The sequence below is a fragment of the Bombina bombina genome, chromosome 1 (assembly GCF_027579735.1).
Source record: "Bombina bombina isolate aBomBom1 chromosome 1, aBomBom1.pri, whole genome shotgun sequence".
Lineage (NCBI taxonomy): Eukaryota > Metazoa > Chordata > Amphibia > Anura > Bombinatoridae > Bombina > Bombina bombina.
The window spans coordinates 923,299,414-923,315,347 of NC_069499.1; the positions used below are offsets into that span (position 1 = coordinate 923,299,414).

Consider the following 15,934-nt stretch of genomic DNA (forward strand, 5'->3'; position numbering starts at 1 on the left):
CCTCAAAGAAGCACTAAACGATTAAATGACAGTTGAAATAATGAAAAACTGTTATAGCATCAATCCTTGAAAACAACACAACTTTTAGCAAAGGTTTGTTCCCATTAGTAAAGTAACAATAATTAAATTTGAAACGTAAAAATTACAGAGCAACGTTTTTAATCACAGTCAATATATAAGTCTCACAGCTCTGCTGAGAGAATCTACCTCCCTTCAAAGAAGTTTGAAGACCCCTGAGTTCTGTTAGATATGAACCGGATCATACAGGAAATACAAGAGTAACTGACTGGAAATTTTTGATGCGTAGCAAAGAGCGCCAAAAACGGCCCCTCCCCCTCACACACAGCAGTGAGAGAGAAACGAAACTGTCACAATTAAAACAAGCAGCTGCCAAGTGGAAAAATAATGCCCAAACATTTATTCACTCAGTACCTCAGAAAATGCAAACGATTCTACATTCCAGCAAAAACGTTTAACATAATAAATACCTATTAAAAGGTTTAATGTACTTTTTACAGAGTAATTCCAGTGAAGTACCATCCCCAGAATACTGAAGTGTAGAGTATACATACATGATATTATAACGGTATGGCAGGATTTTCTCATCAATTCCATTCAGAAAATAAAAACTGCTACATACCTCAATGCAGATTCATCTGCCCGCTGTCCCCTGATCTGAAGCTTTTACCTCCCTCAGATGGCCGAGAAACAGCAATATGATCTTAACTACTCCGGTTAAAATCATAGTAAAAAACTCTGGTGGATTCTTCTTCAAACTCTGCCAGAGAGGCAATAACACGCTCCGGTGCTATTGTAAAATAACAAACTTTTGATTGAAGTTATAAAAACTAAGTATAATCACCATAGTCCTCTCACACATCCTATCTAGTCGTTGGGTGCAAGAGAATGACTGGGAGTGACGTAGAGGGGAGGAGCTATATGCAGCTCTGCTGGGTGAATCCTCTTGCATTTCCTGTTGGGGAGGAGTTATATCCCAGAAGTAATGATGACCCGTGGACTGATCACACATAACAGAAGAAACAGCCATCGATTTTAGTAACGGTTGCTAAAATCATTTTCCTCTTACAAACAGAAATCTTCATCTCTTTTCTGTTTCAGAGTAAATAGTACATACCAGCACTATTTTAAAATAACAAACTCTTGATTGAAGAATAAAACTACATTTAAACACCAAAAAACTCTAAGCCATCTCCGTGGAGATGTTGCCTGTACAACGGCAAAGAGAATGACTGGGGAAGGCGGAGCCTAGGAGGGATCATGTGACCAGCTTTGCTGGGCTCTTTGCCATTTCCTGTTGGGGAAGAGAATATCCCACAAGTAAGGATGACGCCGTGGACCGGACACACCTATGTTGGAGAAATTATCCATCACTACTTTGACTGTGAACACTGGAATGCATATGGAATTAAGCGTATCTGAAGATGCCTGTGGGTTGTACTGCAACCTTAGCTTGATGCCAAGTCTGGAAATGCTTCTGGCATTGTTTACCGGATATGTATGAAAATATATTGCTTGAAGATCACAAGTAGGTCAGTCAAAAAAAGAAACAAGCAAGAAATTTTGTGCACGTGATACAATGTGCACTATGTGGAAACAAAAAATCCCTCAAACTAGGCCAACATGTATTGTAAAAAAACAAACTACAAAGTATGCAACTTTATGTAGGATTGCACCTGATACATATCCGTTTGACGCTTCTATAGAGAAACTTGTATCTTCAAGGGGTTATAGCCTGTACTGACCCTTCATAAATTCTACCTTTATAATATAAACTGACGAGTTTGATGATAAAAGTTTAACTGAGACAAGCTCATTAAAAAAAACAAAAAAACCTTAATTAGCTTTACTAAGAATAATAGCATTCATATGTAAATTATCTTAGGAGCTGCGTCTCCACACTATGTACAAAACCTATTTTATTTTCAATAAAGCCAATTAAAAAAAAAAAAAAAAAAAAAGTTAAACATTGCTTCATATTAATTCTCCCCATAAACACTCGGGGAAAAGAAAGAACACAAAAATGACTGGAACAAAGAAATTAATTGAACTGAAGCAACCAAGCTGTGCGTCACATACCAGTGGTGATTTTGTTAAAGGTGATGGCTTCCGCAACTCTACCCCCTAGTGCCATGCACATTCGCTCGCACAGTTGCTCCTTGGTAAATAAATGCTTCTCCCTTGGCAGAATCTGAGTGAATCCAAGCGCTGCATTGGTTCGAGGGGCAATAGAAACCTGAAAAGGACCCAAGTTAGTTTATCGATATGGTTATTGTAATTATGTGCATATAAATATTACAACTTTGATTAACTGAAAAATTCCTTTACTGGAAATGATTCATTTACTCTGTTGACATGGTAGATTTAAAAATTATTTGTTTAAAAAAAAAAAAACCTTGCAGTATGAAATAGATACTCTGCAAATATTATACTATTAAAAGTTGTGATTAAAGAAACACTAAAGTCATAAAAAATGCACTAGTTTGCATATTATTCTCTTCTTAACATCCTCAAAGGGTTTAACCCTTTAACAACCAAAGACGTACCAGGCATGTCCTACAAAAAAACGGTTGTTAATTACCAAGGACCCAAGGGGTTTCAAGCGCTGGAAGCTATCGTGATCGCTTCCAGCCGCTTTCAGGGTATTGCAGCAATACCTCGATATTGAGGCATCGTGCAATACCCTTTTTTAAGCAACCGATACAGAAAGAGCCACTCTGTGGCCCTCTTTGCATTGGCCAGTGATGGTGTGGATCGTTGGTGGCATGGGAGGGATAGAAGGGAGGCAGGTGGGAGGTCCATCGCTGGAGGAGTTCAGGCTGATATGAAGAGAGAAAGCAGGTACAAACATGGAATAATCTGACGTGTTTCGTGCCCCCTAGACGTTATTCCATGTTTGTACCTGCTTGCCCTTCACTAAGAATAAAGTGTCTTGAAATCTTACTGCTGTGCTGCCGAATTCCTCTTTCTTTGGATGCTTTATGTGGCTGGTTTCCATGCACTTTGGGCATCGCACCCTGTCACTAAGTCTGGAGTTTAGCATCTTAGAGGCTGCAGCGAGGCCTGACTACGTCATATGTGTGAGACACATACTGGATGCCGACAGGTGGATTAGGAGCAGCCGCTGTTCTCTTTGCCTTTGATATGAAGAGAGGCGCAGGAGCGCGCGCAAGGGGGTGGGAGCGGGTGGGACCACTACACTATGGAAACATTTTAGTGAAAGGGAAGAAGGGAGAGGGCGGATAAGTGTTGGGAACTTTGACTAGTGAGGCAGAAATGATACCCACGAGGCTACACCGGCCGAAAATGACAAATCTAGATTAACATTGAGGTCTGAAACCACGTTAGGAAGCAAACCCAACTTGGTACGAAGAACCGCTTTATATGCCAGGAAAAAAAAAAAAAAAAAAAAAGATAAGGAGGGTCACACTGCAGAATTGAAAACTCTGATATGCTGCGAGAAGATTTTAGCGAGAAGATTTTAGCGAGAAGAAGCAAAACCTTCAAACATAACCAATAAAAATCAACAGAGAATATGTACTCAAACTGAATCTACTGCTGAATCCTAAGAAGGAGATTAAGACTCCATGGAGGAGCAACCCACTTAGACTAAGGCCTGAACAAAAGACTTAACATCCGGTAAGTCAGTTAAAATCGAAAGGATAGAGATCTGGCTCTTCAGAAAACTGACTGTAAAGCCCTTCTTCAGGACCTTCTGAGTAAAAGACAGACTGAGGATAGCATGACTCCAAGAGAAAACCCCCAGAGTCGAAGACAGAAAGAACGGCATACTTTATAGCAAATCTTGCCAGCTACCGATGTACAGCCTAAACTAGGTTATCAAACACCTTATCGGAGAAACCACGTTCAGACAAAACTAAGAAAAAAAAAAAAAAATTCAGCCGTCACCGTCAGAAAGCCTAAGCTAGGCTATAGGAAAAGACCCAGAAGTAGAAGGTCTTCCTTAGAGACAAAATCCACGGGAAAAAAGAAGGTCATACCAGATCTGTAAACCAAATAATGTGAGGCCAAGCTAAACAGCTTGCAAACACACATTCAAGTTGACAATAGACGTAGCTGGGTACAAACTCTAAACCTACCGCTAGCTAGACAGCCAAGGTAACCATCTGACTACTACAGCTGGTTCACCTGAAACCTGCTCCTATTTGATACAGACAAACCCCAGAGAAGGAAGGCAAACAAAGGATTTATAAAGTTTGCAATCATGGGATTTGAACCACTGTTCGAGGAGCTAATAATAAGCAGGAGACCCCTGCACCAAGGAGCTGGTTTGCATGCAGATACGTATCTTGGGAGAGAAGTGTTTTAGACGAGACGCCATTAGACACAAATCCGGAACATTCCACCTGAGAGAGTTAATCAAGAAAACACTCCCAGAATATGTATAGCTAAAGGACTCCTAGTCTCTCTATAGTGGAAAATATACTTTACTCCAGAGAGAAGTCCGATAGGAATCTGAAAAGAACTAATCGATTCCAAGTGAGGCCAAGCTATCAGAGTATTGACAATTGCTCTCAACTCTAGGATATTTAATGAGAACGCAGACTCTACCAGAGTCCCAGTCCTTGAGCTCTTGAGGAACCTCAAACTGCTCCCCAGCCCAAAAGGCTGGCATGCGTTGACACAGTCTCTCAAGAAGGTCTCAGGAAGCCTGTGTCCTAAGCCAGAGAGGTCTGAGAGAACCTTAGAAAAACTTAAAGCTTCTAGAGTAGAGCTGTTCTAGAAGGGAACCAGCAAGTCCTAATTTCCAAGGACAGCCAAACTAAGCCACAAAACAAAGGACCAGCACCCGTGGGTAAATTCCATCTCTCAACGTTCTGCCTCAAAGTCAGGAGGGTTAACCACTAACTACACCAGAGAGACCCAGGTCCGATCTTTTGACATTCTTCATGATTTTGGCAACTGTTAGAAGGATATTCATAGCACATCAGTGAAGGGACAAACAATGAGCCGTACACATAGTCATAGCTAGAATTGATTTCTCAATCTTCAGCTTACAAGTCATCATAGTTTACCACCAAGCCAGTGTGAGACTTTATTGAAGACTATCCTCTTAGAAAAGGTCCGATGGACTCCGTACCGTAGACGTGGCATGTCTAATCATACAGGTCTCAGAAGGAAAGAGAGCGAAGACTAAAGTCCGTGGAAACCCATAGATTGTAAGTAAAAATCTCAGTAACTAGAACAAAATATTTATAGGTTGCTGAAAAGAGACTGGAACTAAATCTAGCACCTAGGACGCTTAGCCACGTTACTAGCGAGCTATCAGCAAAGAACATAGAAGATCAGTAGAAAATGGAAACTACTCCCTCTTAGCTCTGCGTGAGCAGAGAGACAAAATAAATCATGAAAACTCCTGATCTTCCTCTTCTTAGAATCCTTAGAAAAAAGGAGAGAGAAACTAGAGTAAACAAAAAAGGTACTCTATCAAAAGAATGAAGGGATAAAACATGAAAAATGTAATCTCCAACAACTACATTGAGCATGAATAGTAGAAAAAACATAGGATATAACAATACCCAGAATTTATTTCTAAAGAGAAAAGATAGGCATGAAAAACATGCCAAGGATAAACGTCCCCAAAGGAACACAGTAATATGTACAGGAGAAAAAGGATAACATAAGCAGGAATATAGCTTATAACAATATCACGTATAAGCCTCTCCTGAAAACAGAGAGGGGAAAATGTACTACAGAACAAGAAGTAAACATAAATACTGGATAATAATATTCAGACATACTTCTGTTTTAAAAAAAATAGGGAAAGAGATAACAATCCCAAATAAGATGTCCCAGACAAATACATGTCCACTGGGACAAAGAATGTCGTACATATTAATATCGCCTTAATCTGAGAAGGATAGTAAAAGTTCCTGTACATATAATAGGATAAGATACATGTCACGGACATATAAAAGATGTCAGCTCAATATGAGTGATATAAATAAATAAGTATAATAATACAAATTTTCATTCAGCCCATATATAATTAAAATAATGAAACGTCTGAAGGATACTTAGATAACTAAGAATATTGAATGCATAAATTAGATTACATAATTTAAACACCATCCCCAGGATTAATCTCTAAACCAGAAGGTTGTAAGTATCCTATAGCAGGGAACTAGAGAACCTAATCTTTCAGATAAAGAAAATAAATTACAGTAGCCATGAAACTGCCACTAGATGGCAGCAAAAGCTAAGAAATCCCTGAGCAGGCTCATAAAGTAAAAAAAAAGTATAAATCAAAAATGCATCAACATATTTTACAAATAAAAGACAGTCTAGTCAAAATTAAACTTTCATGATTCAGATAGGGCATGCAATTTTAAACAACTTTCCAATTTACTTCTATTATCTAATTTGCTTAATTCTTTAGATATCCTTTGTTGAAGAAATAGCAATGTGTGAGCCAATCACACAAGGCCTCTATGTGCAGCAACCAATCAGCAGCTACTGAGCATATCTAGATATGCTTTTCAGCAAGTGATATCAAGAGAATGAAGAAAATTAGATAATAGAAGTAAATTTGAAAGTTGTTTAAAATGGCATGCTCTTTCTAAATCATGAAAGAAAAAAAAAATTGGGTTTCATGTCCCTTTAAACCCAGGTCCAGCAGAGAGGAAGGAAAAAACTGACACCTTAGTCCGCTGTCAGACTTCGCTGACAGACCTGGAATGCTGAGCCCTTGGTGCATACAATAGAAGCGCACCCTTCAAAGATCGCGGTTAGAATACAGACCACCTATAATTAAAAAAATAGAGCCATTTCCCTCTGATATTCCGCTCACAATATTAAGTGCCAGAAAAACAGAAAACAGAAAAATATTCTGCTTTGCGCAACGCGGTCGCCATTTTAACCTCCAGAAAATAAGACTGAGGAAGGGTAGTTGGCGCCAAAACACATAAGCGTTGCAGGCAGTAAGTGCAGTAAGAAAAGAACAAACACTACAGTGCTTTAAAACTCACGCCATAAAAAGGAGACTATCGTCTCACTCCATGCTATTAGAGAGTTATTAAAAAGTGCGTACACACCTGCCTGCACCGTATTTCCAAAACGGTGCCAATATGAGAAGGCAGCATATCCTTTACGGCAGCCATGAGAACGGAGTTGCAAACGTGTATTTGGATTGAAAACCAGCACAAAACTAAAGGCTCTGAAACAGAAAAAGCCCATACGTATACAGTAACATTCTACCTTTGGATATTGAATGCCCCACCGCTAACTCACAGAGCGGTGTCAAGACATCTGCCAACATGGCGGTTCCCCTAAGGAATTATCATAAACTGCGCAGCTTACAGCAGTATGAAAATAAATAAGTGCAGATTCACAACACACCCATACATCAGCTAGCATCCTGAGAAAAGCATTTTTAAAAACTCGTAGTAGTCGCTAGCCACTTTCCATTAGAGAAGGGAAAACCTAAAAGAGAAAAACGGCCTGATCACCAACGGCCATAGCCCAAGCAATTAGCAGGCGCTCACAGTAACAGCGCAACAAGTAAAAAAGCACCCCAACGTTAAGAAGCAGCTAAAAAGTCCTTAAAAAACTGACTGTACAGGGATAGAAAGAGGGAAAAACCGTAACTGACAGTCCCCACACACCATAAAGCCTGGGCTATCAGTAGAAAAGCCCGGCAATGGAAGCAGCAAAATTCCTGTCTCTGGCAGTAAGCCAAGTATCTGCTCAGTCACAATATACCCCAAATTCTCGGAGATATATATATACATATATATATATATACATATATATATATATACATATATATATATATACATATATATATATATACATATATATATATATACATATATATATATATATACATATATATATACATATATATATATATATACATATATATATATATATACATATATATATATATATACATATATATACATATATATACATACATATATATACATACATATATATACATACATATATATACATACATATACATACATACATATACATACATACATATACATATATATATATATATATATATATATATATATATATATATACACACACACATATATACACATATATACACACACACACACACACACACAAACATATATAAAAAAAAAAAAAACATTTTAGAAGGGAGCAGGTCCCACTAAGTCCCTGAATCCTAGGTCCTTCCTCCATAATAGATGAGATATATGAAAAGGACTTACCCTCCAGGGTCTTCTGCTGTGGAGCAGTCACAGCACATCCAGGTTTGTTAGCCTCAACCAGTCGCTGACAGGGACCTGAAGATACAAGAAAAACAGAGTAACCAACCCTGGTTTTCTATTAAAGGGGTTGCATACATTGTTGGAGTTAAAGTAAGGACTACCTCACCGACCTCCAACTGCTAATAGCCATCATTAATCTTACTAAAAAGATTGACATGGACACAGCATAGCCCCAATCCTTGCTGACAGGGAAAAGTACCCATTAAATGATTAAACACTTTATTTTCTTCAGACACCATCTTCGCACATCCTCCCAGATGTACAAGCGTAGAATGACTGAGGGCTTGTGGGAAGTAGGAGTGATACTTAAAGGGACAATCTACACCAGAATTTTTATTGTTTTAAAAGATAGATAATCCCTTTATTACCCATTCCCCAGTTTTGCAAAACCAACACAGTTATAATAATATACTTTTAACCTCTGATTATCTTGTATCTAAGCCTCTGCAAACTGCCCCTTTATTTCAGTTATTTTGACAGACTTGCAGTCTAGCCAATCAGTGCCTGCTCCCAGATAACTTTACGTGAACGAGCACAGTTATCTATATGAAATACGTGAACTAACACCCTCTAGTGGTGAAAAACTGTTAAAATGCATTCTGAAAAGAGGTGGCCTTTAAGGTCTAAGAAATTAGCACATGAACCTCCTAGGTTAAGCTTTCAACTAAGAATACCAAGAGAACAAAGCAAAATTGGTGATAAAAGTAAATTGGAAATTGTTTAAAATTACATGTTCTACCTGAATCATGAAAGTTTAATTTTGGCCTAGACTGTCCCTTTAACAGCTCTGCTAGGGTGTTCTTTGCTTCCTCCTGGTGGCCAGGAGTTGAATTCCCACTAGTAATTGAATGGATTCATGGACTCTCCATGCCAATGGAAAGCAATGCCAAAGCCATATATGTCTCCTATTTCTGAACAAAAAGGGTTCCCAGTGAAACATTTACAACCATTTGTGCCATAATTGCACTAGCTGTTTGAAAATAATTTCAGTGAGAAACCTAAAGTTTGTGAAAGTGAAAAAAAATGTATTTGATCGCATTTGACGGTGAAATGGTGGCATGAAATATACCAAAATGGGCCTAGATCAATACTTTGGGTTGTCTACTAAAAAAAAAATATATACATGTCAAGGGATATTCCGGGATTGCAGTGTAAAAATGTAACTATCGCTAATTTTTGAAATAGCAAAGTGCTTCTTATACTCATTGCCCTATAACTTACAATAAAAGCAAAGAACATGTAAACATTGGGTATTTCTAAACTCGGGAGAAAATTTAGAAACTATTTAGCATGGGTGATTTTTGGTGGTTGTAGATGTATAACAGATTTTGGGGGTCAAAGTTAAAAAAAAGTGTGTTTTTTTCCATTTTTCATCATATTTTATAATTTTTTTATAGTAAATTATATGATATGATGAAAATAATGGTATCTTTAGAAAGTCTGTTTAATGGCGAGAAAAACTGTATATAATGTGTGTGGGTACAGTAAATGAATAAAAGGAAAATTTCAGCTAAACACAAACATTGCAGAAATGTAAAAACAGCCCTGGTCCTTAACGGTAAGAAAATTGAAAAATGGTCTGGTCACTAAGGTGTTAAAGACAGCCCCAGAGTGAATGATGCTCACAAGTAGCATATCTGCCAATCACAGGCCACGTTCAGCTTTGGACTTGGAGAGCACTGTTGCTCTGCAGGTGACTTCAACTACGTGTTTAACCCATATACTGTTATGCAATAACAATAGCATAATATGAAAATGATCTTATGGCAGCTTTATATCTCAACTCTATTTTAAAGTATTGTCTTGCTGTACTCTCATGTAGCGTGTATGTGCTACAAAATGCAGAAAAAAAAACTGTAAAGAGAGAAGCAAGGGAAAAATGCTGCAGTATATGGTAGCAAAAGTACAAATGATTTAAGCTATATTATGTTTTAGAACAAAATACTAGAATGTAAAGAATTTTGTTTTTCATAATATTTTAGTGAAATTAATGACGAAAATGGTTGCAGTCTGAGGCATTCGGTGATTTTCGGAACCGGATTTATTAGTGAAAAAGTGCGACACACAAATATCTGTGTAAAAATCCAATTCTGAACATCCCTACAAGACACAGCCTCAAAGGCACAAATTAAAAATGTTATTCCTCATAAAGGGCTAGATTACAAGTGGAGCGGTAAAATAATACCGCTCCCACTCAAACATAACTAGAGGTTAACTTCTTGTGCGCGTCGGGTAGCGCTGGTATTACAAGTTTAAAGTAAAAAAAAAAAAAAAAAAAACGCATGCAAAAAGTTAACCTGAGGATATAGCGTTTGCGATATCACAGTAACCTCAATTCAATGGAGCAGAAATGTTAAATAACACCTACACGTGCGTGTTAACCCGCATTGCAATCAGCCCCCTACTCTAATAACCCCTAAACCCCCAAAAAACCCACCGCAATAAACTCCCTAAACTGCCACATAGCCCACCGCAAATTACCCCGCTACACTATAAACCTCTAAACTGCCACATAGCTCACAGCTATAAACTCCCTATACTAGTAACCCCTAAACCACCAATATCCCCACCTCAAACTACCCCCTAACCACCACAACCACAATTGCAAAATACCCTTTTTAACCTATAAATACCCTAAACGTCACTGCCCCCATTTAATGGGACTTTAGTTTTAGGATAGGTCTTACTGCTTGGGCTTTTTTATTTTTGGTAAAAAAAAAAAAAAAATTGTAATGGTAGTGGTTTTAATTTTTTGTAACTTGGGGGGGGTGTCATGAATACCTCATGATTTAGATGCTAATGGGGTTAATTCTCTTTAGCTAAAAACATTTGGGGGATTTTGTTCAGAAAAAAGTGCCATTTGTGTTTCCTTTGAGAAAACCAGACTCCCCTTATAAATAGTTTCAGATTTCCCCTTGACCAACTGTTTTTGTATATTCATTGATGCAGCAAGCCAATAAAAGTGTCAGCTCAAGTGGGGCGGAGCGAACTCAGAAGCTGATCGGTCGCACATTATTTCAGCTCCGCTGAAATTGCACATAAAACCTACTTTTTCGACCATCAGATTCAGCTAAAATCCACTCCAGAAATCCTACCAACTTTTGAGACTACCAGCGACTACCTTTGAGCTCAGACAAATACGCTGCAAAGGAGATAATCAAGACTCTTTGGATAACCTGGTGCACAGACTGCGTGTAAACGTTCATCTTCCCTTCCATGCAGTAATCCACCAACGCAGAGACGAAACTACAGATTACTCCTCGAACTCAGACTAGAGATACCAGTCAACAGAAGTGTGATCGGCACTTGTCCCTAGATATATCTGCAACATATAAGATGGAGCATCAACTAAATATCACAGGTACTTTAAGCTATGTAACTCCAGCTGCTTACTCCCAATACTACTCAATATGGAGGACAGTCTAAAAACCATACAGTCCCTCTTTTCAAACTTTAAGGTGACGCTCAGGGCTGCCATCAGGGGGTGACAGGGGTGACTCCTGTCAGGGGCCCAATGGGCCAGGGGGGCCCCATGAGGCAAGAACTAAAAAAAAAAGTTTTTTTAAAATTTTGGCAGCCACCAGTGGGTACTACAGCAGAGTGCTAATTGAGCATGGGAAATGTTATTACAAGGAGTAAAGTATTAGCATTTGAGAGGATTTCTGAGTGTGCACTAAACCACTATGCACAGTGTGAGACAGACTTGGCACTTTGTACAGTGTGTGCCTGAGTCAGACGCCAGATCACTTTCATTTGCAGAGGAGGTAGGACTTACTTAGCAAATGTTTAATATTTCTTGGTGCAATTTCGGATTGTAACTTCAGTGTGGTGGTAGTTGTATGGTGGGGCCAGGGGTCCATAAAGCAGCAGTGTATTTATGATTATTTGACAATGCTGTAGAAATTCTATATTTAAAACCATACAGAAATGTTTCCTCCTCAATACACAAATGGTAGGTGCCCATTTTTATATATATTATATATACATTCCAGTTTACTGCCCATTTATGCAAAGACTTTCCAGATGCAAGGAGGCATTTAATCTAAGATGTTTACATCTGCATAAAATGTTATACTCTCAGACTAAGATTGCTCAGTGTTTGAAATGAGACAGGTTAACTTAAAACTGTTCAGTTTACACGACAGCTGACTTAATTTTGAAATACATACCAACAAGCCTAAATGCTGCATTTAACCAGATCTAATGGTATGAGTACCACAGCTTATGGTTCCACCAAGACCATATAGAGTACAGCATTTTCAAAATCCATAAGTACAGCTCGCAGATGGGAACATTTGTACACTATATTTGAAGTGGTACTCTTGGTTGGGGAAAATGGGGAAAAACAAACATAGGTCAACCTTTTAAAAAGTACTTTTCTTCATCTAGCCATCTACCCAGATCATTAATGTACAATTTTGAATTCACAGAATTATTTTTGTTTGCACATTTACAAATATGATTCTTTAAAAAGTGATCTCTTCATTTCTGCAATTTTTTTATCATGCATGTCACACACTGTTGATTTAGGGGATGCAAGGTGCATAAATGTTTCCTCCTGTGAGTGTTTCTGTGGGTGTCTGTGTTTATGTCTTTGTGCTTTGGTTTGTGTCTCTATGAGTGTGTATGTATTTTTTTTTTCTGTGGGTCTCTCTGTGAGGGTGGGTGTGTATGTCTTTGTGCATTTTCTGTGGATGTCTGTGAGGGTGTGTGCATATGTCATTGAGCTTTTTTCTATGTGAGGGTGTGTGCATATTTGTCTGTGTATTTTCTCTGGATCTCTCTGTGAGGGTGTGTGTGTGTGTGTGTGTGTATGTATGTATGTATGTATCTGTTTTCTGTGGATGTCTCTGTGAGGGTGTGTGTATGTATGTCTTTCTGTGCTTTATGTGGTTGTCTCTCTGTGTGTGTATGCCTTTGTGTGTTTTCTGTGGGTGTGTGTGTGTGTGTGTGTATGTCTTTGTGTGTTTTCTGAAGCTGTCTCTGTCGGTGTTTCCTTGGGTGTATGTGCAAGTTTAAGTTTGTGTGTGTGTCCATTGTCTGATCCTTTTTAGGACATTTTGACCTTACTACTCATTATTCACATCTTTCTACAGACTTTGAGACTAACGAGACCTTTCCGGAAGTCACCAATCCACCATTTAACCTTTAAATTATTGTTTAGGCAGTTCAGGGCCCTTCCTTTCAGCCACTGCATGCTGTTGTCATCATTTAGTTGTCATCTTCCTTTACAAAAAGAATCAGATCTCCATATTTTGTTTTGTAAATCTTTTTTTTTTTTTTTTTTTTACAAAACTGTAGTTTACCTCATTACTTATCGGGTCAATGTTAACAAGTGCTGAGTGTCTGTTTGGGTGTCTGTGTCTTAGTGTGTTTCTTTGCGTGTCTGCTAGAGGGTTTATATGTGAATCCATATGTGTGAGTGTGTCTGTGTGTTTCTGTGTCTGTGTGTTTGGGTGTTACTACCTTTACAAAATTTCCAAGTTTAAATAGACACTTAAGAATAAAGTGCATATATGTTTTAGTCACTTGGTGAAAAATTGCACATGTCAAAGGAGGGGGGGGCTGATCAATGGTTAAGTCAGGGGTCCCAAAATTTCTAGTGGCAGCCCTGGTGACGTTGCTCAGGGACCTGGACAGCTGGCTCATATCATATACAGCTAGGAGGGCAAGGACCCTTACACCTCTGACTCTCACTTCTACGGTATCTTTACCCACAGGCAGCCAGAGGGAAGGTAGTGAGCAGCACTTCAACCATGTCGGACAGGCCCGGTCCTTGCAGGATGCGGCCGACGCCCCCGCACCAGGCTACAATTACTATAGCTCACCAAACGTGCAATTTAGCCGAAAAGAGTGGCAATTTACAGATCGGATCACTACCTTTTAATATGTGGGGGAATTTGGAGGTGAAGAGTCCTAACACTTTGACTGCACATTCACAGTTATCTAGGAAAGAGACATCATTACTCTTCTATGTGTGGGGGAAGGTGGACGAGAAAAGCCCTAACATTTTGGCCGCACATGCTGCACTGTCCCTTTGGCAGTTCGTTAGGAAAGAGACTACCAACAGTTTTCCAGCTCACAAACTTGGAATAGGTTGACTTTACTAACTCTACCTGCCACGAATACAAGATCTAGATATAGTTTAAGTTTTGTAATTTATACTCTGTATTCAGTTTTTCATATGTTTCTACTACCACTATTGAGTTATGTAACAGTGTCTCCAAGTTCATATATATAAGACACTAAGTAGAGATAATTCTAATATTACAGCTATTCTTTTTTAGTTATTGCCTTTTTGTTGTTCTGATAATATATACTGTTTCTGGTCAGCCACTCAGCCCTGGGTTGCATAACCTTAGCCATTACCAGTATACTAGAAGTTTTCTGTTAATCAATACCTTTGCATTGTAAACGGCACGCTGCTTGGGTATAGGGCCCATACTCAAGTAATATGACCTGTCACTGAACTGACGTTAATAGCTGTTTTGCAGGAATTGAAAGTGACAGTATTCAACCATACTTCTTAGATCATAATGGTATCCTGATATATAGAAAGTCAGTTTATATTTGCAAGATCTATTAGAGCTGTTTATAGTGAAAACAGTATGCTTTATTCTTCCAGAATATAGTTGTGAAACGTAAGGCAGCGATTGCATATCCTACCCTATGCTTAATAGTCTGTAATAAGAATTTTCCCCAAAGCTGTCGGAGATATTTCTTCAAATCTCTTAAGTCGCAGAATGTGGATTACAAAATATTCATCTGGTGATAAAATGTAGATTCCAATTTTCACTAGAGGGGAGTCAAGGACTAGTTGAAGTCAGATCTATACAGCAGACTTCATTTAGCTATGTGTGTTTACGAGCTTGATATATTGAGCTACCTCTTAGTCCCCAGGTTTACCAGCCATTTTACACTAGATTGACCCCTCCCCACTCCACAACAGTTTACTTTGTAAACAAAGAAAATGATATCCTTAGACCACTATCCCTAAACGATTATAATCTGTACAGATTCCTTAGAGAGGCAATTACCTAATTTTCTATGTTGTGTTTGTTTCTTTGAGGACTTGACGAGGTAAGGAGTATTATCTCACTTCAAGGGCAAATATAACTTTGCCTCTATACATACAAATATTTACCCTACCATAAATCCTTCATATATATGTTTTCTACCTTCTAATAATTTCACAAGTTGTCAGGGGTCCAAGAGTGGCCCAATTTCTAGCAAATTGAAGGTATACATAAAAAAGGGGAAAAATCTGTGGTTTCATATAAAATTTCATATACTTCCTTATATACCTGACCATACTTATGTAACTACATTTGGATATTTTGTATGCAATGTTCTTTTCTTTACTATGTATGACTAAGAACCTCAATAAAAATCTTTAAAAAAAAAAGTTTCAGCTCAAGAGACAATAAGCAGTGCCCTCTCCCCAGAGCAGATGAGGTCAATAAGAGGACACTGGTACAATTTAAGATATGCTTTTAAACATGTTATGACACTAGATGAGGGAAATGTGACAAACATGTTATATTTGGTACCAAACTAATTCTCACAACATCACTAAGAGATTGCCTTTCTGTGTATATGAAATAGTTGTAACTAGCAGAAATTATAAGATGTTCGTCAATAAAGTT

At 38.3% G+C, this 15,934-nt stretch overlaps 1 protein-coding gene across 1 annotated transcript in view; it reads right to left on the bottom strand.

Moving 5' to 3' along the window:
- SPG7 (SPG7 matrix AAA peptidase subunit, paraplegin) overlaps positions 1 to 15,934 on the bottom strand; it is a 115,958-nt gene that overhangs the window by 46,310 nt on the left and 53,714 nt on the right. The window contains 1 exon segment of the mRNA XM_053689791.1: positions 2,094 to 2,254. Coding sequence (XP_053545766.1) covers positions 2,094 to 2,254 — 161 coding nt within the window.